At 50.5% G+C, this 27,304-nt stretch overlaps 10 protein-coding genes across 10 annotated transcripts; 6 read left to right on the top strand and 4 right to left on the bottom strand.

The window, feature by feature from the left end:
- Positions 1–2,208: 2,208 nt before the first annotated feature.
- Positions 2,209–3,973, top strand: LY79DRAFT_677865 (tannase and feruloyl esterase; the record flags this gene model as incomplete). The annotated part of the gene is made up of 3 exons (XM_060564492.1): positions 2,209–2,778; positions 2,826–3,578; positions 3,641–3,973. The coding sequence occupies 3 exons, from the start codon at positions 2,209–2,211 to the stop codon at positions 3,962–3,964; spliced, it is 1,647 nt and encodes a 548-aa protein (XP_060417378.1). The 3' UTR covers positions 3,965–3,973.
- A 1,409-nt stretch (positions 3,974–5,382) lies between these two features.
- On the top strand, positions 5,383–7,652 carry LY79DRAFT_508964 (dimethylaniline monooxygenase; the record flags this gene model as incomplete). The annotated part of the gene is made up of 6 exons (XM_060554004.1): positions 5,383–5,598; positions 5,700–6,228; positions 6,282–6,509; positions 6,575–6,955; positions 7,010–7,432; positions 7,492–7,652. 6 exons carry the CDS (start codon positions 5,383–5,385, stop codon positions 7,650–7,652), a joined length of 1,938 nt encoding a protein of 645 aa, XP_060417377.1.
- A 402-nt stretch (positions 7,653–8,054) lies between these two features.
- On the top strand, positions 8,055–10,004 carry LY79DRAFT_587813 (Gcd10p family protein; the record flags this gene model as incomplete). The annotated part of the gene is made up of 2 exons (XM_060560825.1): positions 8,055–8,140; positions 8,207–10,004. The coding sequence occupies 2 exons, from the start codon at positions 8,055–8,057 to the stop codon at positions 10,002–10,004; spliced, it is 1,884 nt and encodes a 627-aa protein (XP_060417376.1).
- A 118-nt stretch (positions 10,005–10,122) lies between these two features.
- On the bottom strand, positions 10,123–11,094 carry LY79DRAFT_47458 (ARP2/3 complex ARPC3 subunit). Its single transcript, XM_060553225.1, has 3 exons — positions 10,997–11,094; positions 10,474–10,869; positions 10,123–10,420 (listed from the first exon to the last, which is right to left on the bottom strand). The coding sequence occupies exons 1-3, from the start codon at positions 11,000–11,002 to the stop codon at positions 10,241–10,243; spliced, it is 582 nt and encodes a 193-aa protein (XP_060417375.1). The 5' UTR covers positions 11,003–11,094; the 3' UTR covers positions 10,123–10,240.
- A 1,296-nt stretch (positions 11,095–12,390) lies between these two features.
- Positions 12,391–14,485, top strand: LY79DRAFT_543458 (uncharacterized protein). The gene has a single exon (XM_060557046.1). It carries the CDS (start codon positions 12,592–12,594, stop codon positions 14,032–14,034), a length of 1,443 nt encoding a protein of 480 aa, XP_060417374.1. The 5' UTR covers positions 12,391–12,591; the 3' UTR covers positions 14,035–14,485.
- A 14-nt stretch (positions 14,486–14,499) lies between these two features.
- LY79DRAFT_47446 (uncharacterized protein) lies at positions 14,500–17,051 on the bottom strand. The gene is made up of 3 exons (XM_060553224.1): positions 15,923–17,051; positions 15,122–15,868; positions 14,500–15,074 (listed from the first exon to the last, which is right to left on the bottom strand). Exons 1-3 carry the CDS (start codon positions 16,883–16,885, stop codon positions 14,997–14,999), a joined length of 1,788 nt encoding a protein of 595 aa, XP_060417373.1. The 5' UTR covers positions 16,886–17,051; the 3' UTR covers positions 14,500–14,996.
- LY79DRAFT_47445 (uncharacterized protein) lies at positions 17,052–18,102 on the bottom strand. Its single transcript, XM_060553223.1, has 3 exons — positions 17,789–18,102; positions 17,365–17,731; positions 17,052–17,274 (listed from the first exon to the last, which is right to left on the bottom strand). Exons 1-3 carry the CDS (start codon positions 17,995–17,997, stop codon positions 17,218–17,220), a joined length of 633 nt encoding a protein of 210 aa, XP_060417372.1. The 5' UTR covers positions 17,998–18,102; the 3' UTR covers positions 17,052–17,217.
- A 4,157-nt stretch (positions 18,103–22,259) lies between these two features.
- On the top strand, positions 22,260–23,678 carry LY79DRAFT_587809 (uncharacterized protein; the record flags this gene model as incomplete). The annotated part of the gene is made up of 2 exons (XM_060560824.1): positions 22,260–22,567; positions 22,625–23,678. The coding sequence occupies 2 exons, from the start codon at positions 22,260–22,262 to the stop codon at positions 23,676–23,678; spliced, it is 1,362 nt and encodes a 453-aa protein (XP_060417371.1).
- A 223-nt stretch (positions 23,679–23,901) lies between these two features.
- LY79DRAFT_509207 (acyl-CoA N-acyltransferase) lies at positions 23,902–24,801 on the bottom strand (the record flags this gene model as incomplete). The annotated part of the gene is made up of 3 exons (XM_060554032.1): positions 23,902–24,122; positions 24,236–24,412; positions 24,555–24,801. The coding sequence occupies 3 exons, from the start codon at positions 24,799–24,801 to the stop codon at positions 23,902–23,904; spliced, it is 645 nt and encodes a 214-aa protein (XP_060417370.1).
- Positions 24,802–25,337: 536 nt separating this feature from the next.
- On the top strand, positions 25,338–27,149 carry LY79DRAFT_626099 (replication factor C). Its single transcript, XM_060562105.1, has 3 exons — positions 25,338–25,838; positions 25,895–26,556; positions 26,615–27,149. The coding sequence occupies exons 1-3, from the start codon at positions 25,708–25,710 to the stop codon at positions 27,007–27,009; spliced, it is 1,188 nt and encodes a 395-aa protein (XP_060417369.1). The 5' UTR covers positions 25,338–25,707; the 3' UTR covers positions 27,010–27,149.
- Positions 27,150–27,304: the final 155 nt, after the last annotated feature.

The following is a 27,304-nucleotide window of genomic DNA, read 5'->3' as shown; positions in this document are numbered from 1 at the left end:
ATGTAATGTAAATGGAAACTAAAAGAAGGGTTGGCATATCATAGACGGCAAGAATGTATGTCAGTATGCTGGCACAATAACGAGAATCACGGTTATCAAATAGGCCAAGAACTTGGCATAGTGTGAGCGTCATTCAATGACGCATGCAGAACCTCAAGGCTCAACTGCTGAGTCAGAAAATAGCCCCATTGTGACTGGAGTAAAACCACCTTGCGGCACGTTTCTCACTCACTCTTTGAGCCAGAACTTGACGGCCTTAGTACAGGTATTGAGGAGACTTGTATCGCTCAGCACTAATACCGTTAATGGGTGTTAAGGATGCTTTACTGGATAGATTGCCATATTTCCCGAAGGCAAGCTGCTGTCAATTGGTTCTGGGAGATATTCCTCCATTTATAGACCTCAGCCACGAGCATCACTCAGGATCAGTAATGCAACTAACTCAAAACATGCTTGGCAAATATAGAGTTAGCTCGCTGACACAGCAGAACACATACACTGTGCTATTTGCTCTTCGATGCGTCCATGCGCGCCAAGATTCATGTGTGGCTATGTCCCGCATCTAAAAAAATCCGCCACAGTGATGTTTCACTTAAAAGCAGGAACATTATCAGCACAGTCGTGAGAGAAAGTTTCATCAAAGTAAGCAGTGGTTGTACCGAGTAACACTTGCTCGCATGCTCGACTCTGGTCCAAAGCAGGGCTGTGGTAGGTTATGCAATTGCCTGGCCTCTCGAATGACACAGCTTTGCTCACATTTGTTGGATTTAGCGACACTCATATGGAATCATACAAAGGAGTTGAAACCATCAATAGGCTTACTGCAGAAGATTACGATCTTTGCCTTTGGCCTGGAGCAGCAATTGAGAGACCTGTTCATTCGAGCTAGCCACTCCCTCACGAACCGGATCTTGACCAAGTCAAAAGATGAGATTTGCACTTGCAGGTTGACATGCTTTTATTTCACCCGCGTAGAAGTAGTGTCGAGGTTGTTGAGGTGTACTAAAACACGGAGACAATGATCGTTTGGCCAATAACTAGCTCCCACCAAACACAGTGGAGGTTGTTGAATGAGAATAAACAGTGAAAAGCCCCCCCTTTTCTTGCTGAGTCTAGCTTCTCAATAGATGAAGAAATTGCGAGTGCCTGTACCTTCTTAATTTCTTGAGTGATACTCGAATGTCAAGTCGGCATTTGTTTGGCTGGAGCTTGACTCAATATGGGATATTATTATTATGCGCATCTAAGGCTTTATGGCTCTAGCTCACTTTTCTCAGTCTAAACACGAGCAATGTTGACCATTATGAGTATTGATAGATGTATTGATGTGATGGGCTCATCTCATATACGCTTCAGCTGAATTGTTAAGGTCTAAAGACACTATATGGACAGAGGTCTAGAGGGAGAAGAGTATAGAAAAGTGGTCCATATGCACTCAACATAGGTATCGGCTACATAAGTATGTATTTTGATTGGGATGGTTTGCAGGCTTCCGTTTCATGTATTTCTAGATCAACAAAGAGAGAGAAGGAGGGCCATGCCTTGATGTAACAGGAAGGGGGTATCGCATACATCCACAACCTCAATCTGTGGTGCTGATTTTCGCATGGCGCAAAGTCACTCTTATAATTCTCAAGCAAAAGATGATCAAGATTATGTCTAAGAGATTCTTCTGACGGAGCTTGCTTATTTTATCAAGAGTTGTTTGTAAATATTGCTGGAATGTGATTTCACGCACAAGCGTCCTGTCTATTAGCGCTTCTGATCGTCATCTCATAAAATGTACAGAGTCTTTCATAGGCTCAAGAGACTACCTTCTGAAGCGAGTTCTCTCAGGTGTTGATACTCTTCATCCGCAGGGCCTCTGATTTGTGTCCCTCATCGCGACATGGGCCCCTTGTTTCAAACACGGGATTGTATCTGGTAAAAAGTTTATATGCACTTCTCATTTATGATCGACGAACACCTACCAGCATAAGCTGCTAGGACCTTTAGGTCTGTTCGGAACTCGGCGAGCTCGGGAAGGAAAGGTCTATGTGAAACAAACGATGAACGACACCATCTACTTTGGATGAAGTGAGCTTCTACAGCATCTACTATATTAACTTGGATGTTATGATGTGGCCGATAATCGCCATAGCACAAAGAAAGAAATACAAGGCCAGCGAGCAGTAATACAGAGCCGTCCACTTTCAATATTCGTCAACAATGGTAGATGCATCAGTTCATCCATTTTCGTTGTCTTCCAGCGGGGCCGGTTTGCAGAAACCCATTGGTCAACTGAACTCAACCGCAAATGATATACGCCCCTTCTTTACTCCGTTTCCATGCGTTTCTGAGACATTTCCAAGTCTCTCGCTGCTAGGTGCGGAGGTTCGTTCTCTAGAGGCCTCAGTTGTGACAAACTACAACGGTTGGATTCCCTCGGGGTGGAGATTCTCGCAGCCATCGATCGAAATCCATAACGCATCATTCTGTAATGTCACAGTGTCTTACACCCATCCAGGTCACGATGATATAGTCAATGTTGAGACATGGCTTCCAACAAAGGACTGGAATGGGAAACTCCAGGCTGTAGGAGGCGGTGGATGGCGTGCCGGTCGGTTCATACTTAGTTACGCTGGCATGGCCGGTGCTGTCGCAGATGGATATGCAACTGTGACTACTGACGCAGGGCTTGGAGACGCTGTTGGGCCAGCGACCTGGGCTTTGATTAGTCCCGGAAACTCCAACCTTTACGCGCTTCACGACCTCGGCTCACAAACACTGGATGACGAGGTTCGGAATTGACTATGGCTTGAGAAACCCTTTACTAACAGCATCAGGCAATAATCGCGAAGCATCTTATCAAAAGCTACTACGGTCACGAACCAACATACTCGTATTGGAATGGCTGCTCTCAAGGAGGACGACAAGGAGCAACACTTGCCCAGCGATACCCAACTGCGTACGATGGTATCATTGCAGCGGCGCCGGCGGTAAACTGGGCAGGGGTATTTATCAACACCATGTGGCCGAAAGTGTATATGGACGTTACGGGACAATACCCCCAACCATGCGAGTTAAAAGAACTCACAGCGCTCGCTATCTCTACTTGCGACGGACTTGACGGTGTCCAAGACGGTATTATCGCAAACACGAATGACTGCAAAAAGATATTCAATCCCTTCAATCATGTGGGATCAAAATTCTACTGCCTCTCTCTAGGAAACTACACGAATCTTAGTCATGCGGCCGCGGCTGTTGCCAATGCGATGTGGACGGGGCCTGTGACCGCTGAGAACGAACCCACCTACTTGCATGGCTTGGAAATGGGCACAGATCTCACCAAAGGTGCTCCAACAAGCTGCGATAAGGACGGTCGGTGTGTTGGGGTACCTAATGTCGCCGTCAAACTTCTGACTGGGTACTTTGTTGGTAAAAATCCCGACTCGAGCACCACCAAGATCTCCTTCAAAGAGCTAGAGCGAGCCTACCGCTCGTTTAGACAGCAGTACGATTCGTTCCTGGGCTCTGACGATCCTGATCTGACAGCATTCCGGGATGCTGGCGGTAAAATGATAACTTTCCATGGACTGGTAAGTTTATCAAGGCCAACTGTTCTTGCAACACAAGGAACCTGAATTGACTGGCGAAAAAGGCCGATCCAACTATTCCTACGAATATCTCGCTAGAATATTATCAGAAAGTGTTGGCACTTCAGCCAGATGCTCCAGACTTCTACCGGTACTTTCTGGTTCCAGGGCTAGGACATTGTTGGGGTGGCCGTGGTGGCCAACCAATTGCCTTGTTCGACCAGCTAACACTCTGGGTTGAGAACGGAACAATCCCAGAAAGCTCGCCCGTAACTATAATGAAGCCGGACAAAACGCCAGAAGACCAGATATTGTGCCCTTACCCGAAGAAGGCTGTTTTTCATGACGACAGGCTGGCTAGTCCATCTGGGTGGTCCTGTATCCCATGAACCATGGGCATCGGAATAGCAATGCGTTGGATCAAATTACTGCTGAACTGAACACAAGCCGGAACATGGAAAGAAGAATCAAGCCCTCCATGAAAGTCGAAAAATGCGAATTATCTAGTCTTTCGACACTCGTTTTGTGTCTTCCATGACTTGCTGCAAAGAAGAAAGCACAACAAAAAGTGATAGATACTCTTGGTAATTTCCATAAAGTAGACCAAACAAACTAATACATGCTTGGATAATAAAGAGTTTTCCAGATAACTTATGAATTTCATCATACATTGTCCTCCTGTTAGCCAACGGTGGTCTGAAAGGACAGATGCATTGGTTATGCAGCCAAGAAAATAAGCATTGTAATCGAACAGGTTCAAGCTCCTTACATATGTACTACTATGTTTGCTTGGAGACCCCATGCTTCCCAGCTGGGGGCCAAAATACAGGCGGCCGACTTGGCACGACAAACTGCACTTTTACCATAATATCACGGGGCAATCGAGCTACTTGCTGTGATCTCAGCTTTGCTGCCGTCGGGTTCAGGCCAACATCGTCTATTTCGGGTACCAATCACAATGTGAATCAATCTCACCGAAGTCTTGGATGTCCAGTGGGATCGGGCTAAGCCACTTTGGCGGGCGGCCCCCAGTCCAACTGTAAGTGAGCATCAATCTCGATTGGACGAACAACACGAAATGGTGCGAACGGCGTGAGCCAAAGTTGGCACCCTTCTAGTCTCTAAAGAGTAAGTGCTCAGTGCCCTTAAAGCAGCCGACATGCACTAAAAGCAGGTTGTTTCTTAGGCAGCCAACAACGCAGAGTAGAAGGGTGTACTTTGAAAATCATATAAGCAGTAGAAGCTTCCTCGTTGAATGATAAGATTGAAATACTATAACGACTTATTGTATAAAGTTGCCCTCTCCTATCCAGACTTCTGGTGAGAAATCTCATCTTAGTTTACTGTTTTCTGAAGAAAGTGTATTCGAAAATAAATCCTTCTGTTTCCCTGAGCTTGCCACACTGTTAGCTGGTTTCTTGATTTTTCTTTTTGGAAGCAAAGCTGTTCCTTCCGACTTCGTTACTTCTTTATCAGAAAAAAAAAAAAAAAAAACAGCATTGGGCATAGTCGCAGCTTTGAATTTGGTTCCGAGAGCAAACACTGTAGGGCGGGCCTTTCACCTCCAGCGAACCCAGACTGGGTTTCCCTTCCCCCCCTTCAAGCAAGCAGAAATATCTTCTCCTGGTACTCCTCGTTGACACCTTTCGGCAAATTCAACCTCAACTTCGCTTCGCCATTTTTAAAACCAACACCCGAACGTCTCACTGCCTCGTCTACCTTCCACGTCCCCTCCAGCTCCGTCGCTGAACAAGGTTCGACACAGAGCGATCCCGGCTACACAACGGTCGTCAGAACACAAACAAACATGGGCCACTGCATCAACTTGGATAGAGGCACAAGCCCCATCTTGAAAATGATGCGAGTGGCAGTAATTGGCGCTGGTGCCTCTGGTCTCGTAACTGCCAAGTATCTCAGCCAGGCCAGGGAATACTTTGGAATCCCTGGCATCGAGATCCGCATTTTCGAGAGAGAGAACAGCGTGGGCGGTGTCTACAAGTACAAAGTGTATGAGGAGGCTGAGGTAGGTCCAATTCACCTGTTGCCGACCGTTGGCTGCATCGACAAATCCCGTCCGTCGTTCAGTTGTGGCAGTTCATATCGTTAGAAGCTTATGGCAAACAGATGGTGTCTTCCAAATACCTTACAGCCTTTTCGGACTTCAGAGTTTCTCACGATCTTCCCGATTTTCTACCCATGGCAGATTATGTTCGGTATCTCGAGGGCTATTGTAGCCACTTTGAACTCTGGGACCTTATTGAGACAAGAACCGAGGTCACCTCTGTGTCTCGTACTCCAAATGGCCACCGAATTTTCTTCCGGCGGATGGATAAGGAACCAATCAGCTGCACCAAAGATCAGACAAGCGAGGCTGAAACCTGGGACTGTGACGCTATTGCTGTCTGTTCAGGGCTGAACAACGTGCCTTCAATCCCGGCCATCGAGGGCCTCGATCGCGTCCGGACTCTTCATTCGTCCGAGGTTAAAGAGAGACAGCAGTTTGGAACAAACACGTCAGTGATGATTTTAGGTGCAGGCGAAACAGCAATGGACCTTGCCCACCTAGCGGTGACATCCGAGGCTCGTGAAGTGACTCTGTGCCACAAGGACGGCTTCTTCTGTGCCAAAAAGGCATGCTTCCCGAACTCTCCAAGTTTTACCTTGTGAAATCACTACTAACTCCTGTTTAGAAGATTCCTATGCCAGTCCTCATGAAGAGGTGGAAGCCTGACCCGCACCAAAAGCCAGTTGACACCGCCATTGCCAGCTTCCTCGATACAGCCTACCTCCCAGAGAGGCTTCAGCATTCCCAGCTGACCTGGAGTGTGTATGATAAAACGCTGAAGTGTCTTCATTTCCTCTCTGGAGGAACGATCGCTGGTCCCGACCAGTGGGTTGGTGGGATTGAGGGCGATCGTAACAATGTGGATTCCTGTAAGTGATGGAAAGATGAGAGCAGTGGGTTCGACTCTCAATGGGCATACGATTAACGAAAGAAGTGTTCCTCGTCAAGTCAGATCGCGCTCTTCCATACCTGAACGAAGGATACCGCGCCCAAGGCATTCTCTCGCGCTTCAGGGCCTTCATGATGAATGTGGAGCTCAAAGATACGGGCGGCAAAAAGATCTTGACTGCCCCTTGGCCATTGTCCTTTTCGAAGGACGGCACGGTGACGTTCCCGGAAAGCAAAAGCCTCGAGCACACTCAGGTACTTTCCAGAGTGATGCAACCCGATTTGGTTGTTCTCGCTACAGGATACGTTCGTCGATTCTCCTTCTTGGCAGAAGACTATCCGAAGCCGAATGAGCTGGATGTCCGTGGGATTTGGAGACGCAGCGATGTGACTACTGGCTTCATCGGTTTTGTGCGTCCTGGTATCGGTAAAAGCCCGACGTTTGAGTCGAGATGACGGTTATTTTATTAATTATCTGCAGGTGCAATTCCGCCCCTTGCTGAATTGCAAGCCCAACTCTGGGTTCTCAACCTGGTCCGACACCAGTACCCCCAGCGAGTGCCGATGCCTTTCCCTAGTCCTGGTCAAGGTGCATATGCCGATGTCATTGGACACTATGAGGTGGACTACGCTCTCAAGGCCCGAGGCGGACACGACTTTTTCAAGACCAAGCATGGTGTCGAGCAAGAATCATACGCATATCAACTTGCCCTAGATATGGGCGCCGCGCCAACAATCTCATTCATGGCACGCCAGGGCTTTAAAGCTTTCTTTACCTGGGCCATGGGATCCAATTTCAACACCAAGTTCAGGCTTGTCGGTCCGTGGAAGTGGGAGGCAGGTGCTCTTGCTATCATGCGCAATGAACTCTTTCAAGTCGTCTCCCAGACTGGTGGCGGGGTGTGTAAGTCATTGCCCGCGACTCAAGGTTACTTTTAGGAAATACGCTGAATTCGCACACAGTCTTTACGAGCTATACTCTCTTCCCCTTGCTTTTCTTCGGAGCATTGACAGGTATCCTTCACGCCACTGCGGTGTTCCTGCGTCTTCTTGGCTTGGAACCTCAGGCTAGAAAGGTCCTTGGTTCAGGCAATGTTCCCCGTCGTGAAGGTGATGGGGCCTGAAGAGTTAAAAGAGTCATAGGGGAACACTTCGCGAGAGAATTGCTGGGAACCATACAGTATCAGAAGGCCTCGTAGTTAACACGAGGTTGATCATTGATTGAGACGAGGGAGACCGTTGGGGTGATGAAAGATTGACATGGCTATACCATAGGTACTTATACCTACGATAGGGAGCTCCAGGGACACATTGGGCGGGCTTGAACTGCACCTGCCCCGCGCGGGGTACCTAAGCAGGCGTTCTTTTAAGGCTGATTGGTCATATCGAGTTTCCGATAGCGATAAGACCAATTGATGCGTCGCCTAATAATAATTTATTTTTATAAATATTTTTTTTCAAAGCCTCTCGATCGCGACGGCTTCAAGTGGAACGAATTTCTCAACTGGTTAGGCCCCGTCGTAGCGATGCATCACCTCGTCCAGCCCCACCAATGGGTGTCGCTGAAGCTTCTATCAGAGGATACAAAGGTGCTCCAAATAATCCCCAATACGTAAGTCTATCTACCAGAGAGCGAATCGCGTGTTCGCAGGTTAGTAGCTGACTTTCTGCGCCTCAGAACCATTTCACTAGGCAAGCTTGGCTCTTTTCCAAGTAATCTCGTCATTGAGCGACCATTCCACCTCACCTACGAAATCCTCGACCGACGTGATGGGGAAAACTTTAGCAGGCTACGAGTTGTACCACCGAGCGAGATCCACGCCGACGCCCTAGCCGATTTGAACGCGCAGAACGCCGAAGAAGAGGGCGCTACCCTCGAGAATGTCATTGCTGCCCCCGACGGTGCGGAATTCGAACTGGTTGATAAGGAGAGTGGCGACGTTGTTGCGCATTCGAGACGCGAAATCATCGACGATGCTGCCCGTCAGACCCTGACGGCCGAGGAGATTGAGCAACTCAAACAGGGCAACAACACCGATGCCGGCAAGGACATCATCGCGAAGCTACTTCTGTCACATACCGCCATTGACCAGAAGACGGTTTTTTCCTTGGCCAAGTACAAGCTGCTCAAGACCAAGAAGTACATTCGTCGCTTCACAGTACAACCCCTAGACCCCCTGACGCTGGGCAAGTGGCTCTTGGAGGAGAAAGACGCCGGAAAGGTGCTGGAGATGCGGGAGGAGATGATGGGATTGCTTGGCTGCTGGGCCAACGTACACTTCGGTGGCCTCCCCCCAACCGACAAGCCCGAAATAGTGACGACAGATGGCTCGGGATTGTTAGACAAGTCGGAGATCGGTGGCCGATGGCTCGTCGTGGATGATACTGGGGGCCTGGTCACCGCTGCCATGGCCGAGAGGATGGGCATCTTGTACCCCAACGACCCCGAGGACGTTGAGGACGCTGGTGTTCAAAAGGATAGCGCCGACGGGGAGATTGACAGATTGAAGCCAGCAGAAGCCGTCACCAATGGCGATGGATCGCAAACCACAAATCCCAAGGAAGCTGGCATAGAAACTACTGCTGCTCAAGAAACAACAACGAGCTTCGAACAAATGACGACAACGGCAGATGGGGTGATGGCGGACGACGCCGAGGCATCAAAACCTCACCAACCTCGACGAAGACACCCGCCCCGTCGCGATGACTTTGAATCCATCTTCGCCCCAACCAACACCATCACCCTCATCCACCCCAACAGCCAGCCGAACCTCGCTCTTCTTAGATACTACAATTTTGACAGTACGAACCCGAACCCGCCACACCCCCTACACCCTCTTGCTACGAATCTCTTGCCTATCTCCTGGCTGCAGCTGCTAGAACCCGAGGAGGACGTCACATACTCGACGCCACCCCCCGATGTGTCCGAAGAGGTCCTGCATACCTGGAAGGCCAACCGTCGAGGCAACTATCATCGCAAGAGGAGACGTTGGGCACGTACACGATACATTGTAGACTCGACCCGCGCTGGCGGCTTCTCGGGGCTCGTCATCGCAAGCACAATGGATATTATCTCTATCCTGCGCCACACACTACCGCTGTTGGCTGGCGGAGCGCCCATCGCCATCTACTCCCAGAGCATCGAGCCGCTGACCGAGCTCGCTGACTGTTTCAGTATTGCTCGTCGCGCCGGGTGGTCATCAAACCCCCCCGCTGAGGCCGCTGGCAAGTCTGTCCAGGAATTGGAACGCTGGGAGGGCTCGGAAGACTTCCCCATCAATCCGACTTTGCTCCTGGGCGCCAATGTGCAGACAAGTCGAGCGAAGCGCTGGCAGGTGCTGCCCGGCCGCACACATCCTATGATGATGGGTCGGGGTGGCGCAGACGGCTATGTGTTCACTGGTTGGAAGGCCGTGCCTGCGGAGGGCAAGGTTGAGGCCCGAGGTAAGTTCAAGAGAAGAAAGGTAGAAGCATGAAATAGCCCAGGCAAGAGTTTCAAAAGCATGGTCTAGCAAACCGGCATAGGACGCATCGAGGAAATTATGCGGATTTAACACGGGGCAGCAGCTCGGATGCATATAAGTGCCCCATCATCCTCCTATCGAAGCCTTTCCGAGCTGAAATGGGAGTAATTGGCATCATCATATTGGCCTAGTCGCTCTAAAACACTTTCACACGTTCCGTCTCCAGCGTTTTGTCCCGATCACCCGCTTCACAGCGCCTTGCCCATGAACTTTCTCTTGGTGAAGCTCAACCACCACTTGCTCGGCTTTCCGTCACCGCCCTCATCGTAGACTCGTGCCAGTAACCGCGCTGCCAGCTCCTGGCGGACTTGGGACAGGTACTGTCGGAGCTGTTCTGCATCTTGCCGATCACGCGGAGGCTCGTACATCTAGGCAGGTCAGTGGCTTGATGACGTTCAAAGTCGTACACCGGTTATAGTACCTGGTTCAGCGGCCATGCCGGGTCGCCGGGAATGGCAAAGTTGGTGTCGAGGGCGACGTTCATGACATCCTTGGACGCATCGCGCACGCCGGCGTTGGGCTTGATCTTGGTCAGGCAATCACTGACGAACCATATACCGTAGACAAGCAGACGATCGGCGGGACCCTGGATCTCGAAGTTGCGGAAGAAGGTGTTGGCGCGGAAGAGGGCGAGGACCTCGTCGAGGATGTCGTAGCTCTCACTGTCCGGGTCTGGGGACTCATTGGCGGGCAAAGGCGGGTTGGGGAAGGGCAAAGTGTAGGCTGGACCGCGAGTCTTTGTGCGCAGCGGCAAAAGAGGGAAGTTGCCTATTAATCTGGGGATGTTGGGGTCGGCATTGAACATGGAGTTATAGGCCTGCACAGAGAGGGCATCGTCAGCTTAATCTCAGTGGGCGGAGTAGTTAGTTGGAATGAGGGGAGAGAGGCGTGGTTCGGTAGAAGCCCGGGGCGGTGGCAATGGAGGGGGAATGCATTGGACATACCGGCATTTTGCTTAGCTTCCTGACCAAAGTAATTGGTCTTGGTCGAATGTGAAGCTGGTGGTGATGAAGTACCTAGTAGGCGCGCAGTTGGGAGTCGGGAGAGGTCAACTGGTGCTGCGTAAAGCAGGCCAGCCGATGGTGGGGCTCGACCTAAGCTGGCTGACGTCCGCCGCACCGCACCGCGCCGCACATCATTCACCCAGGGCGGGGCGGGGGAGGCTGTGGCGCAGAAGCTGGGCTGGAGCCACAGGAGTCACAAGATAAGTGCATGAAGTTTGTGACTCAGGCAGCATTACTTCTAGGGGCGGCGCGTCAATGATCACACGGGCTGTTGCCGAGTTGGCAGCAGCGATGACATGGCCCATGCTCGATGTCGATACGTACTACCTACCACCCAGGTAGACGCACCTACCTGGATAGGTACCTTGCTACTTATTTCGAAAAGGGCTTGGTGCCTAAGATCAGGTGACTTCGCTCTTCCTCCGTGTCAGTTTATCGGCTGCAAACGGGTCAAGGGAAGGTGGCAAGTCGCGCTGTTCCGTCCCCCTCGAAAAGAAAAAAAAAAAGGGAAGAAAGAAAAAGTTGACTCCCAAAATGCTCATATTTGGGTCTAGGGGCGGACTTTCGATGGGGAGAGGGCACTAGGTTGAAGTATTCGGCGGTAGGCAAGCACCACCACCGCGATCAAACTCCTGACACAACACACTCGACACCGTGACGGGGTCGACCATTAATTACAGCGTCGCTCTTACCCAGCTTCTGGCGCCCAACGCAGACAAACACACACATAACCTTGGAACACGTACAGTGACGGCACAGAACACACAGGTGGAAAAAGACGAAGGCCCCGACCTCATTATTTGACTCGCTCATCCCACCCCAAGTCTATTCTACTTCTCGTCTTTTCCACCCTTGGATCTCCCTGCTTTTTCCAACTGTAACATACCCAGCCCATCATCATCATACATCATACGTACAGGCTGCCGGTAATCATCGCCGCCACATCTTTACTCCACCCGGACCAACGTCCCGTTGATTCTTTCTTCTCCCCCGTCACGCCGCCATAGGTTCGAAGTGTCGCCGATCTCAACATAATTCCGGTCGTATCGGCTCCTCCTAGCCCCGGTCTTCAGGCACCACTCTTTTTATCGCGTAGATCAAACTTCGGCACCGCAAAATACGTACGGATTTCCCCCGACCTGTGCGGATCCGTCTCCTCTTTTCTTTTCTCTTCCAACACCACGTCGACGTCGCGCATATATTTGCGCCCACTGCTTGTCGCTACTTCCCACCGCCTCAGAATCCAGCCCCGTTTTGTCGGTATTCCGACGCTCGAGATCCGCGACGCAAAGGTCCCCTCTCTCTCCTGAAATAGAGAGCTAAAGGGAGAGCGCCACGCCCCAGTGCTCATTTAGCGTAAGTCCCACCGCTCTGTTGTTCCATTCCTTGACGTCGAAAACATCAAACATTCCATACTTTTCCCCTGACCATGTTGACAGTCGCATAGGCCAGTATTCGCCCCGAACAACATCACTAGACGATCGCGTACTGTCGTCGACCTTTTCCTTCGCCATTGCATTGTCGTTACTCTCGAAATGGATATTCCAAGCAGTGCGCCGACCGCGCCGACGGCATCACCAATGTCCTCGCCTGAACCAATCCATACAACGCCTTGCACGTCCAGCCCGATCCCCGCCACGATGTCGTCCGCGAAGCGCATCCAAAGACGTCGCGTCTTCCGTCCTGACGAGGGTTCTCTCTACGACTTGCTGTACGAGCACGCAGGCCTCTCGCTTTTTGTTCGCCCCATCTGCTGGACTGATCTGCATATTCGCCTCCTCGGCGCGGCATTCATCGAGCTTCCCCCATGCGATACTCCAGTCCCTCCTCCCTCGCCGCGTGGTGCCCCCGTCTCCCCTTCAAGATGCCATATGAAACCATCTGTTGCTGCGACAACACTCAGCCGAGAGCTTACCGCGGTGCTCGCACCAGGATCAACGAGGAGCTTCTACACTAACTCAATACGCACCATCATGTCTACCCTTTATCCCAGCAACCTGTCACAATCGCGCACGCAGCTCGATATGCACCTGTACTTCGGCGGCCTAGCATATCGCGACACATGTCGCGTGCAGGTCGCCTGGTTTTCCATGCCATCACGCAGCGGTTCTATTGCCTCGTTTGAGTCGGCCTCGACGCGCCCGGCAGAGTCTTTCAACGTTGTATCCGCTGGTGCCACCCCCAGTGCAAGCAACGGCGGCAGCAGCGAGCAGCTGGCGTATACTCAGCCGGTTCTTGCCTACCTGGGCAAACTGCAGATTGCCGCTACGCGCAAAAACATGTACCGCGTCATCCAGGGCCCCAACAGATCATACAACGGTCCTGTCGAGCGTCTGCAGCAGTTGCGTTCCAAGATGTTTGTGCCAACTAATCCCAATCATGACCCGCTGCTCGTGGGTATCATGCTGGCGATGGCCCAACGACGCTTCTACGGTGAGCCGCAGCCGTCACCTAACAAGTGGACCCCTTCGCGGCCGTTTCCAACAGGGCTGGGGGAGCCAGAGTTCCACGATGTGACAGTGCAACTCCTCACAAATGACAATGAAACATCCGAATTCATCGTCTACAAGGGCACAGTTACAGCAGAGCTCCTTCGCAAGTTCCACGAACCTACAAAAAATCCCTGCACCAATGAGAGAAAGACGCTCGCCGACCGGCTCGAGAACATTGCAGGTCAAGGGGGTATGCACATCGAATATACAAGAGTTCCTGTATGGCCTATCCTCGGCCTTAAAGAGAGACTGGGCAAAGCGCTCGGCAAGGAAGTGGTCGGGTATTTCGATGAGGACAACATCGAAACATGGGAAGAGGAAGCAGAGCGCAACTCCGATAGGCTCAAGCGACGACGAGATCGTGAGGCCCTTGCCGAAGTGTTGAACGGCAGCTTCGAGGAAGAAGTCACCGACGGTATGCCTCTCAGTGGGAAACGAAGATGTTTAGTTGACGAGGAAAGCGGGCAGGTGGGGGTGGTCGTTTGATAGAAGTGCACTGTCCTTGATCATTGCATAACGAAGCTACGAGGCGTTTTGAGAGAAGCATACAGCATTCCTTTCTCCCTCTCTCGGCACGGTCGAAGCGAATATGGCCACGGCCAACAGCATGGGAACATAGGATGGGTTTGACTCATTTTTACTTCGGGCAGCTGGAGTTGTGGGGGACATGAGCGATGAGAGTTACGATTACAACTCACGGGACAGACGAGACGTTACGAGAATCCGGCCGCGGTTTAGATCATGGCAGCATTCCATTCCGGACAAGTGTTGGGGAAAGAGAGTCGGAACATTTTTGGCATTGGTACGAGAGACTTAGATTCCCCAATTTACGCGCGAAAAAGAGCGTGTGACTATGTGGCTTGTTTTAATTGGTACACTCGTATCCATTATATTGTTATCCGCCTCACGTTGTGCGGCATATGATATAGCTCTGAGCATTTATCTCATCTTTAGCAGCAAATCGTGACGGTGTAGTCGGCGAGGCTCAATCTGGTGCTTGCTCAAGATCCCTGGACTTACTCTCATGACCAACCTCCGAGTTTCCTGGGCAGGGACTGGCACTGCGGGACATAGCTGGACACAACTACCACGTCTTGGCGGGAACTACCTTTTCGTACAAGATCTCGACAAAATCCATCTACCCTATTCTGCGCCGGTTATTTTGAATAATGGCTGAAGTAATAAAGCTAAGACCAACGTCGATTTCGCATTATCACAAAAAAGCTTGAGACTACTTCTGAAGCTGCAATCCAAAGTTGAGTAACAGAAATAGGCATTTGTTGGACCGTCGAGGTCGTTCGGAGTTGCTGCATCGTTGGTTTCTTTGATAATGCTTGTGATTTGAGCTGCTTGTCATGCACAGTTACCAAAATAATCAGCTGTCCGGGCACGGTCTAGGTGATGGAAACATGTTGGAGGCGAAAAGGGGTATGATTGCCGACGCGCAGCTAAGTACGCAAATAAAGGAGACTATCTGCACAGTAACTATTTGCTGGATCTGGTTTTGGCGATTCCAACACAATTTGCTGCCAATGTTAGTTTTTTATATTGGTTGCATGGCTTGGCGACTCACTTTGGAGAAAATGTCGGCTTGGCGAATACCCATCTCTTCAGCAATATTTGCCAGACGTGCTTTAACGTAGACTCGCTGTGTTCGGGTTGCGAATCGGCTTGATCCCGTGGCAAGTAGAGGCCACATGCACGATATACCAGCCAAACCCTTGGGCATCTCGGATGTCCCGCAGGGAAAGTACGGCGTACTCAGCGCATCCCCAGTCCAACCGAAAAAATATGGTATACTTGAGATGATGTCCGCAACCTGCTCAGTGCCAATCCTGTGGGCGTCGATATACTCCTTGGTAAGGGTGTGATCGCTTGGTGCGCAAACCCAAGCAATGCAACGAACTATCACCTGATTAAGAAGGAGTCGCGACACGTGAGTATTGATATGCTTTCCCGCTGCCCATACGTTCGGATAGTCATAGATCGTTCCAGGGAACGCCGAGACGAGTCTGATCCTATCTTGCGGCACATTGGCGGCGGTCCCTGAGATGACTTTTCTCCATGCCGGCGGGCAATTATCAAACCATACACCAAGTTCGTCGTCCATCTTCCGAGCCCGTTGGAGTAGCTTTAAAGCCTTGTCGATTTTGTCCGTCGTTCGTGCGCCTTTGAGCAAGCTATCGGCCTCGGCTCGGATGAGGGTCGTCTGGAGATTCAAAACTAAAGCTTGATGGCCGACGCTATCGCAGACTGCTTGCCGAGCCCACCAAGCCAGGTCCTCTAGTGAAATGTTGCCGAAGAATGTGTATTGCCGAATCTACTTGTCATCAGAAATCTCTCCTAAGCGCGATGAAAAACGGGAATCGCATACCGATGCCGCTCTGACAAATTCAAACATGCTCAAACCCGCGCTAGACTGTGTTTGATGGGGTCCTCGTAGTTTGACAATGGCCGTTGCTCCTAAAATATGTTTCTTGAAGCCAGACATCCCACCATTGTCTGACACCAGACCTTCGTAGAAGGCAAGAAGAATCGCCGAGGCGAGTGTCGTATCTTGTCTGACGGCCAACTTGTCTTGCATGGCTCGTGTCAAATCTTCAAGGGCTTTGCTGTAGTGCAAGTGAGCCATTGAGGACAAGCGTCGGGAGTTCGGCCTTCCGGCCAAGGCTGCCATTGACACGGCAGAAAATGCCGACTGCAGCGGCGATGCCTGGTAGTTTGGCATATTCAACAAAGGGAGGACGAAGGTCATAATTCCTCGTCCGACACCTATCGGCGGAGCGAGGACGTAGTTGGCGAGAAAATAACAAGTAGCTTGTTGGTCGAGAGGTGTCTGCAAGGTGTGTGGCATCCCGTACGTCCCCCCCTCGATATCTTTGAAAGAGACAAAGGAATCGGGGGCCTGGGTGCTGATGTACGATAGTGAAGAAGCATAAGACATTGATGGCGACACGTCTGAGGATGATGAATTCGAATACCGGTCAAACCAGTCGTCGTCACTATTCACTGGTATAATGTTGACCTGCCGTTGCCGCGGAGGCGGTGCTGCCGGTGGAGTCCATTCCATCACTTTCGCTTGGGTCTGGTCTTTGCTTTCATCGTCCTGCTCCGGTGTGCGCCCTTCTTTGATAGCTTTACGCAAAGCGGCAGACTTGGCCTTGCGAATAGTTGACTGGGTCTCATCTCGGAGGTTGATCTCAAAAGCGTCCCGATAGCCCGGGCACACTCTCTTCGACTTGGCGCATTTTAAACAAAACGGTTTGGTCTCGTCACACTTGATCCTTCTCGCACGGCAGAGCTTGCAAGCCCTGCTCGGATGCCCTGTGTTGACCATTTCGAAATTTGGAATTCAAGGAAGAGGCTGATGGAACGACTGTACCGTGATTCTCTCGAAGTTTTGATGCTGCCAACGGTCAAAGGCCAATTGATGGGTCAAGTTTGGGGGTTGTATCATGCAGGCGAGTTTCCCTATTCAGGTAGGAAATCCAAGGAAGAGTGGGAGGGACGGACGTGCTTCTACGGGCCATAAAAGGGAAGATGAGTAGACGGAACCTGGGGTGTGTCAGACTTGGATCATATGGCGGCCATCGATAAACATTGAAAGGGAAACGCGGGCCATTTGTTTACAGAGAGAAGAAGCTGCAAGGAACTGGACATGTTTCAACTTTAAAACCCGCCCCGCTTGGTTTGACGACATGAATCGGCTTCTGGTCTGAAGACTATCTGCAGGATAGGGAATGGGTGAGTAGAAAGGAGAGAGAGAGCGAGAAGGATGAGAAAGAGGAGAATATGACGTTGCGGGTTGGACCTTACCAGTAGGCAGATGAGAGAGGGAGAGGGGATAAACCCGAGATCCGACTGTTGAACCTTACGGCCGGGCCTGTCAACTTGGTACCAGACATGACAAAAAACTACGTCGGCATCCTTTCCATCAGCAGGGGGCAAGTTTGAGCGAATGCGAATTGTCACGGCCAAGATATGAAAGAGTAGGATCAGACGAAACGGCTTAGCCCGAGCGTCATGGTGAGCATGCGATTGAAGAATAGTGAAACCGGAACTCCATGCGAAGACAACTGGCGTTTCTGAAACCTGGTCATCTATGACTTGACGCATGAGAATACCAGAATAGGTTTGGCGCACTCGTATTTTATTTGGCCTTCTAGAATGTTGCCGGAACAGCCTGTGAATCCTGTCAGCATCGACCCCCAAATTTCTTTCTTCAATACGGTTGACCTACCGGTAGCAGAAGATCGACGGGGAATCTTCACAGGGAAGAGCAACAGCGAACAAATTCCGGTTAATACTGACCCACTTATGCGTCTCTCCCGCTCCCTGGCGCCTCCTTTTTATTGCTGCTAATGTGGGGGCATTCAGACCCGGAAAGATTGTTGCCTTGAGACGTTGCTGCCGGGCTACCACGACCCTTACACTAGGCCTCGTTACCATCCTAGACGCCAATCAAGGCAATAAACCGCTCCGTTTTGCGGAATTGGTTAAAACAGTAGATAAACAAAAGAAACAAAAGAGGAGAAAGCTGGTCTCTCTGACGGAGTCAAAACAAACTTCCCAAATTAGAGGAGTCTCAGCCTCTACGTGTGATCAGAGCGCGTCGCAAATACAATTCCATGAAGTACTCCTTTTTCGGCAATCTCGGACATGAGTCCGAGGGTCGCAAGGGTATTTGGGGGGCCAAATAGGTTATTTTCTATGATATACTTTCAGCAATTTCTTGAGTCTTTTTGTAGGGTTGCAGATGACAAGCCGAGTCGTCTGGTGAAGTGGATTGATGCGTTCATCCGCCAACGTCATGTTCTTTCTGACATGACGTGGCACCTATCACAGATACCAAGGTCCCGGCATCTTCATATCCGCTGAAGATTTATGTCTTCCTCTGTATCCCTTTCGCTCTAGGGATCAGCCAATATGGTTTACGAAGAGGAAGCAAGTTTCAAGCATGTTACTTGTCGCAATATATAGGCTACTATCACTGCCCACATAACTAACAGTATTATTCTATTACATGATAGTTATAAGCCTAGCTCCTACCTATTATATACTATAATAGTATATATATTAATTTATAAGTGCAGTAACTAGCTTTAAATCTTAAGCACTATAGGTTTAATTCCTATTAGGGTCCCCTAGTTAAAAATCCTACTAAAGTCTACATAGATCTTTACTACCTATAATCAGCGAGATGTACCTAACTAGGTTTTTATTAAAAGTGTGTTCAGATCTAACTTTCTAGGTCTAATCTGGGGTGTATGTCGTAATATATAAGCTACTATTACTGCCCACCTAACTAACGGTATTGTTTTGTTATGTGACATTACTCAAGAGCCAAAGCAAACCCAATGTCCTGCAGATTCCTGGGTACCAACCAGATCTGATCTGAAGGCTTTGGTCGTCAAACATGTCTTCTAAGCTCAGTAACTTTTGGAGTGTTGCCGCAAGGGGAAATTTTCAAGGGAAACGAACTATATTAGATATTATATATTGACAGGGATCGCAAGGAGCCCTTCAATCCGCGGCTCTGCATTTAAATGGCTATCAGCTGACTCATAGCGAATATCAATGAAGATATCACAATAAGATGCCTAGCACTTGTTTCAGTCATTAAATACTATGCCCGAACGGTATGCGGCTGAGGTTATTTTTCTTATTCCTGGAATATTCATATTGTCGCGATGCCTTCACGGCATCGCGCAGCCTTTTGGGTGGATCCGACCGGTGCCGGAACATCTATTAATCCGGATCCACCGCCCTGATCCACTTTACCGACACGTATATCTACGCGGCCCAACAGGCAGTCTAGAACGTAGATAGTTAAGCCGTTTTCTTATGACATTCCATGACCGAATAAGTGCATCGTGACACATATCTATTCATGGATCTTCCCGAAACGAGCGTGACACCATTTACCTGGTAGTGCTTCCCGCCCTGGTGAGACCACTAGCATAAATCAGGGGCGCGGCTGGGTTCGGGACAGGGGGCAAGCGACGAAGAAAATGCCGGTTCTGGAATCCCACTCTTGATATCATCAACTCCAGCAGCTCTAAGTGTGTTCGGCGACCAACGGAGTAGCGACCGCGCACTAAAGGAACTGAAAGGCAGACGAGCATTCCCACTCTGATCCATTATTCTTTTTGTTCATCGGCTATTTCGTTGGCATCTCATCATCTCTACAGCTTTCAGAGTGGAAGAGCATCTAATACAGTCTCGTATGCTACTGTCATTGAAATCCAAACAGTGACCACCTTCGGATGTCTCAGTCGTGTGTCTACATCGGTGATATTCGCTACAGAACACCGTACTTAGAATCATCAGTCAAGAACGTGAGTAACAAATTTTGAAGTCTGACATCTTGTCACCGTATCCGACTAGTAAGATATAAGGATCAAAGAAGCGTATGTCCGGCTACCTAGCCGCAAGACTTGTACATGAAGGCGCTGTCCGTCTATGCTACCCGCTGATCCATCGCACTGCTATTTAACATCTGCTCATCCCCCATTTATCAGCCAGACGGAAACGAGCGAGGTACTCACACCCCGGATGTTTGCTGTCTGCTCTGCTAGGAAATTTAAAGCATCAGAGTGCGAAACAGTTAGATAGGATGTTGTGGTATCACGATTCACGGAATCATAAGCGTTAACAGGCAATCGAAATCCCCAGCAATGTCTTGAACCACGTGTGCCAGTCCCTCCAAAGCTCATCTACCCATTATCAGACGGTGGAGCAGCCACCAATCGATCCCAGGATCCAAAGGCTTCAAGGTTCATAGACTCAAAGATTAGTGTAACCATGTATCCCGTTGACATGCTTTCGTCAGCGGAGTCAGTTATCTCACAGTTTTATGAGGGCGCATCGTTTCCTAGTGCCTTTTTTAGTAGTTTCCCCGATCCATAAGCAAGTATTAATATGGCCAAAAATAATGTTTATCTAATTCTGTTGGTGCGAACATTCTCCTATCTCAGGACATGAACAACCCCCATATTGTATTCCCCCACAGGTCAGAAATGGGACAGCAAAGACTAGCCAGAGATCTGTCTGTTAAATAGCACGGGACGTTGCAAGATAGTCGGGGCTAGAAGTATACCAACTGTTTAGTTCCTCCTTTCGATTGCCGAAATCTGCAACTGAAATGACGATCTAAGACTGGAAATTGCTGCAAGAGGATAGTTTAAATTGCGTCACACGCATTGATGGAACAGCAGGCTAGTGGTGGGATGAGTGACAGCAGACGTGTTCACGACAGTAATTTGGCCTATCAGGCTGAGAGTTTCATTACAATGGATGGAAGTGAGTTGCATGCGTACCGACTTGGTGGGTGTGCGAACAGACATTCCAGGGAGGATACTTCTTAACGACAGGCAGGGAAGCAACAGATGGTGATGCAAAGTGACAGACAAGACGTGTGTAAAACATGAGACGACAAACTGAGTCTCACAGCTTGTTTGCTGTTTTGGGAAGGATGGCTCGTGGCGATGCGAATCTACTGCCGAGCCTCGGACCGGCAGTTGCCTGCTGTTCCCCAACGGCCCCCGAAAGCGTCTGTTGTCGAGCTTCCTCCTGATACACACTAGGAAAGGCAACTCGGCAGAAGTCCAGTGTGGATCTGTCACACCAAACATACCGTTTGTTCGGTAGGAGAGTGGAAGAACAAAGAATTCAAAAAGGAGAAAATAGACTAGAGCGCAAAGGCCAAATGATTAATGCGGCGAATACAATTCTCATAAGTGCCTTACTATGTCCATCTACAGGATGCATATTTGTGCTCCTTGATTAATTAATCCTTTCAACAAGAAAGCGTGAAAAACTGGGTGGTCGTTCAACAAACCACCTACGTTACGGTACCCAGCACCTTGGTCTTCGGCAACTAAATACAGTCAAAGTGAAACATCGTCACCACCTCCGACCCTGTCTCCACAAGCTCACATCCTGGTCCGGGCCAGTAACTCGACGAAAGAGGCAGTTCGCTTTGCTGCCGTCTATAAGTGGTTATGGCCGGCATTGCTGGGCTTTCTTCTGCTGCTGCTCCTTTTCTGTCTCTCAACTCTCTCATCGCGCCAAACGTCAATGTAGCAGCAGAAGTCTCAACATTTACAGCATTGCCATTAGCACAAGTGGCAACATCGGTTGCAAGGGCAGCAGAATTGGTATCGTCATCGTCGCTGACTACGAAACCTTTGGTCACACTAGCCTTAGCTACCTTGGCCCCTCACAGATCGATACCAGGCGAAGCTGGTACTTCTAACAGTGTCCCGGTATCTGTTGCCCGTCCTTTACCTCCGCAAATCATTTTCGAGACACAATACATCACCTATATACAGCTGAAAACTATCACTCCCTTATACATTACAGTCACACAAACAGTACAACCTGAATTGCTACCGCCGCCTGATAAAACACAATCAAATCCTTCTCTCGCGGTCTCAAGCCGACACCCTGATGCAGTCCCCATTCCAAACCCCAATTCACCAGTAACAACACCATCCATCTCCGTACCGTTGCCTGAACCAACAACGGAATTAGCTGGAGTATCCACTTCCTCATCTTCTCAACTGCAGATACCTCAGACCACCTCGGCCTTTATATCTCACACCTCGCTCTCTCCATCGCCGCCACCACCTCCTTCAGCAGTAGCGACTTCACCATCAACCGTTCTCGGCACCGCAAAACCGCGATTACCTCCTGCTCTCGCACCTATCATGAGCAATCCGGAACTTGGGAGAAGTGGACCGCCCGACCCGGCTGACGGCGCGTTCCCCGGCGGCGTGCCGAACAAGAAGCTCGATTTACCCCTCACTATTGTGTTCATGATCCTGTTCATGCTTGGGGGGTATGTCCATCTCAGCATCTACAGAGCAAACGCAAAGCGTGGTCACAAGTTTCTCCTTTCAGATATCATGGCCGAATTTTGTATGCTCCGCACTGTGACATGCATCTTCAGGATAACGTGGTCAATTGTCACGACGCGTGGTGTTGTTCTCCTGGCATTGGTCACTGTCAATGGTGGGTGAGTTACTTGACCCCAAGTCCTGACCTGAACATTCGCAGAGCTGACCGCCTCTAGTGACGCCTTGCTATTTGCCGTCAACATCTTCTTTGCCCAGCGCCTTGTCCGTTCAATCCATCCCAAAGTAGGGTGGTGCATGGCCTTTGGACAGTTTACTTTCGTCCTACTCATATCCGTCCCAGCGATCATTCTCTTCAACATTGCTTCATCGATAACCAGCTTTTTCAGCGTAGGCAACGCTGACCGTCTCGAGTTGACGGAAGATCTTCTCAAATTTGGAAGTTCCTGGAGTTTGTGGCTCGCAATATTTCCTGTGCTTGTCGTTAGTGGGTGTCTTTGTGTGCCAGGACCCGCGCCAGAGAAGTTTGGTACCGGCTCACTGAGAGTGAAGGTTGCGCTACTTTACGCTGGAGCTTTCCTGTTGATCACAGGGCAGTCTGTACGTTGGTATGCCCTGTTCAATAAGGAGCCACCAGGGACGAAGAGCATCATTTACAGCAAGGCGGTATTCTACACCACAGGCTTCATGTTCGACATTTTGGTTATTGCCCTTTACGCCATGTTGCGGGTTGACGAGCGGTTTTACATTCCCGACGGTTCGAGCGGACCAGGGGACTACTCCGGCGACAAGCACAAGGGACAATACTCCGTAGAGGAGATTGAGCGGCTTGTTGGCGGCTTGGAGGTGCCACATCAGATCATGCGCGAAAGACAGGGACCAGAGGACATGAACATGGTGTTTGCCATCTTCTTCGCTACCAAGAACAATAACGGTGATGGGAAAACGAAGTCCAAACCTTCAGATGAAACCGTTGCTGGAAGTGACCTCGGGAACCCGGAGTTGCCAGAGAGGCCGAAGAGAATCACAAGAAGGGAGACGCTCATGGATGCCATCAAGATGCCGCCGCGTCACTCGATGGCGTCAGCGGCGTATCCGGACATTCCGGGCACATACAAAAAGACAGGTGGGGGAGGGTATCCACCCCAGCGTCCACGACGTTCGTCCATGTCTTCGCAATTTGAAACCGAGCGGAGTTACGACGTGCGATACCAGCAGGATTGGGACGGGTCGCCGCCGTACGGAAACCAAGAAGGGGATGAGAAAGTTTGACTCGAGGTCGGGAGTTAGAAAAGCAAAGCAGAGCATACTGTTGAAACCCAAGCGAGCCTAGATTGCATATGGGCGCAGCTCAGATGTCCGTCTGATGTACATCAGCCACAAAATACTACTATCATGAATTCACTTTTTCAGGCGTGCCTAGGAATCTTCAGGCCGAATGTGAAGATACAGAAATAGCTCAACATAGTTATGTTGATGTATTGCATGAAAGCTATCATGACTTGGCAGGTCGCACCATTGGAACCAACGCGGAAGTCTGGCCGAGGTCCGTCTTAATGGCATAACCTGCCAGGTTGTACAACTGGACAATGTACTCTTCGGCATCAAGGTATATCGGATAGCCTTTCTGGTCCGCGATCTCGGACGCCTTTTGCAGGAGAGCAAGGCCGTACCCACGTCGGCGATAGGCCGGGTCCGTCATGATCAGCTCAAAATCTAAGCAAGCAAGCCATTGAGTTAGCATTTGCCGGTGGGTTGGCAGGATACAAGCGATAAATGGGGAGTGGCGAGCGACAAGTGGGGCAATTCCGCAGCTGGGTTCAACCCACAGATGTGAGGCTCTTTGCCCATGATACGATGATGCTGAGTCGCCATGCCGGTGAAGAACTCGTCGAGGAGATCATCCCTTTGCCCGGCGTTCGCTGTAGGCCATCGTTTCCGCCACGACCAAGTTCCCTCGTCTTCGGGACGGATGATCCAGATGACCGAAGCGGCCACGGGCATACCTGCAACAGACGTGTCAGTCGTTAAGAGTTCACCACGGCAATCGCGATCGCCACACGAAACCTGACGTCTAGTAAGAGATCACAGGGAGCGAGCGTCGAGCGACGGAGTAGAGTCGAGGTGGCTTTCGACAGGGTAATCTACCCTGTTCGTTTCTGACGACAAAGACTTGACCCTCTTGGCTCCCGTTCTGCTTAGAGAGCATAAATTGCTCACTGGCCTTGGTCATGTAGTCGCGCCCATACTCGTTCTGAGGGAATAGTGTCTGGAAGAAGTCACTGTTGAAGGATTTGAGGAAGATGTCGGCCACAGCAGGTGCATCTTCCAGCGTGGCGTATTCGACGACGAGGTCGATGGAGGAAGTGGTTGCTGTTGGAGGAGGATTACGCATGACAGTCGATGCAAGGCTAGTTAATTGTAGAACAGCTTCAGGTATTTGGCAAAGTCAAGCCGTCGAGATTGTTTAGGTACGTGACGGGAGTTGGAGAAGGTTGGCACGGATGGGTGTCGAATTGCGAGGTGTCAAGGACTCAAGCCCTCGAGGCCGGCTGACCAGACGCCGAGACCGGCCAGCAACTCATCCAGTTAGTAGCGGTGATTTAATTGTAGTCTTACTGCAGCTGCCTGCGCTGACCGACATGCGGAAACGCCCTCCCCGACAACAGGAGCGAGCCATAAGTCCACAAAGTAAGATCGGGACTGTGGGTCACATGTCCGAGTCGAAGGAGCTGCGAAGTGTAGATGGGGTGATAAAACAGTAAGCGATTGGTGGAGCTTACAGTCTGTTGCATTGACAGCGTCCGTTGCGTTGGCAGCGTCCAGTTCTAGCCAATCAGAGGCCAAGAGTGGAGAATATTATCGGCCTCTGATTAGCTTAGACGCTGCCAGCGCAACTGTTACATTAACAGCGTCCAAAACCCTTGCGTTGCGTTAGTAGCTCCTAAAACCTATATCTCTATTAATAAAACATCTAAATAAGTAGAAGAATAGTGTATACATACTTTTATATACAAAGAATCTTTTTAGACTTATTTTAGAATTAATAAGCCAGAGGTAGTATAGATATTTAAGAGGGAACTTAGGTGCATAGACGTTTTTAGGTTTTGGACGCTGCCAACGTAACGGACTGTAAGTGGTCACGTGCGTCCGGGTTTCTTCCAGCGCGTTTGCAACGCGTCTTTCGGGCTCGACTGAGCTCAATTGCATCAAGTACGTCAAGATTCTGGACCACGATTTGTGACGACCGACTGCAACCTGTATTCCGGAGTCCCAATTCAATCCCCTGCCAGAAGTCATCATGTCCGACTACGAGGATGAGATGGATGTCGACGTCCCCGTGTCCAAGGACATCACCTTTTCCTCCGACGCCAAGCAGGGCAAGCGCAGTGCTGCCAACCTCCCGGTCGAGGCAGAAGACAGCCTGCCATGGTGAGCCTGGTCCTGTTGTTTCCTTCCGAGATGTTGTATGGCTGACGTGCCCGCAGGGTTGAGAAATACCGACCTGTGAGCCTCGCCGATGTGTCGGGCCACCAAGACATCCTCGCGACAATAAATAAGTTCGTCGACTCGAACCGACTCCCCCACCTCCTACTCTACGGACCCCCGGGCACGGGCAAAACATCAACGATCCTTGCTCTCGCACGACGTATCTACGGCGCGGAGAATATGCGGCAGATGGTCCTTGAGCTCAACGCCTCGGATGACCGTGGCATCGATGTCGTGCGCGAGCAGATCAAGACGTTCGCCTCGACGAAACAAATCTTCACACTTGGTCCATCGGCGAAGTCGGGGGGCGGCGGCGGTGGCGGAGGTATGGCGTCCTATAAGCTTATCATTCTTGACGAGGCCGACGCCATGACTAATACGGCGCAAATGGCCCTGCGCCGGATCATGGAAAAGTACACAGCCAACACGCGGTTTTGCATCATTGCCAACTATTCACACAAACTCTCGCCTGCTCTGCTGTCTAGATGCACGCGCTTCCGCTTCAGCCCGCTCAAGGAGCGAGACATTAGGGTACTTGTGGACAAGGTTATCGAGGAGGAGCACGTCAAGGTCATGCCCGAGGCGACGGAGGCGCTCGTGAAACTCAGTAAGGGCGATATGAGAAGGGCGCTCAACGTGCTTCAGGCATGCCATGCGTCGAGTAAGTTGTTTCCGGGCAGTGGAAATGTGGCACGGTTTTGCTAATTCACACATCTTAGGTACGCCCCTCCAACCCAAAAACGCACCCAAGGTGGCCGAAGGCGACATCATCAGGGAAATGATCTCGACTGAGACGATATACAACTGCATCGCGGCCCCACAACCCGACGCGATCCAGGAGATCCTGGACGTTCTTCTGAGCACAACGGACGTAACGTCCTGCCTGACAACCATCAACACACTAAAGGTGGCGCGGGGTCTTGCATTGGCGGACATCATCACGGCGCTGGCTGAGCAGCTGGCCACGTTGGAGGTCAAGCCGGAGATTATGATCAAGTGGTTGGATGGGCTCGCCGACATTGAGCACCGAGTGGCGAGCGGAGGTAGCGAGACAGTGCAGACCGGTGCCGTTGTGGGCGTCATTCGCAGCGGGGCAGAGTTGATGAGCAAATAGCAAATAGATAGGGTCACCAAGAAAATTTCTCGGGGAAAGGGGTAAACACGGGGAGGGGAAGCATAGAACAGATAATTCACGATGTTATGATCATCCTTGTCTGTCTCGGCAGTATACACCACTAGGGAGACATACCGAACAGTCGGTCTGCACGAATGCTCGGCAGGGCACCGATTGTTGCCGCTTCCAATCCGGGGCCCTCGCCAATGCCCAAAGAACCGCATGCGTCAGCACTCGTGTTACGTCCACTGCAGCTGTCGCTATTGCTGCCGATTGCTCCTTACGCGTGGCCAAC

The sequence above is a fragment of the Colletotrichum navitas genome (assembly GCF_030913465.1).
Source record: "Colletotrichum navitas strain CBS 125086 chromosome Unknown LY79scaffold_11, whole genome shotgun sequence".
Taxonomy (NCBI): domain Eukaryota; kingdom Fungi; phylum Ascomycota; class Sordariomycetes; order Glomerellales; family Glomerellaceae; genus Colletotrichum; species Colletotrichum navitas.
This window is presented reverse-complemented; position numbering and strand designations above follow the sequence as displayed.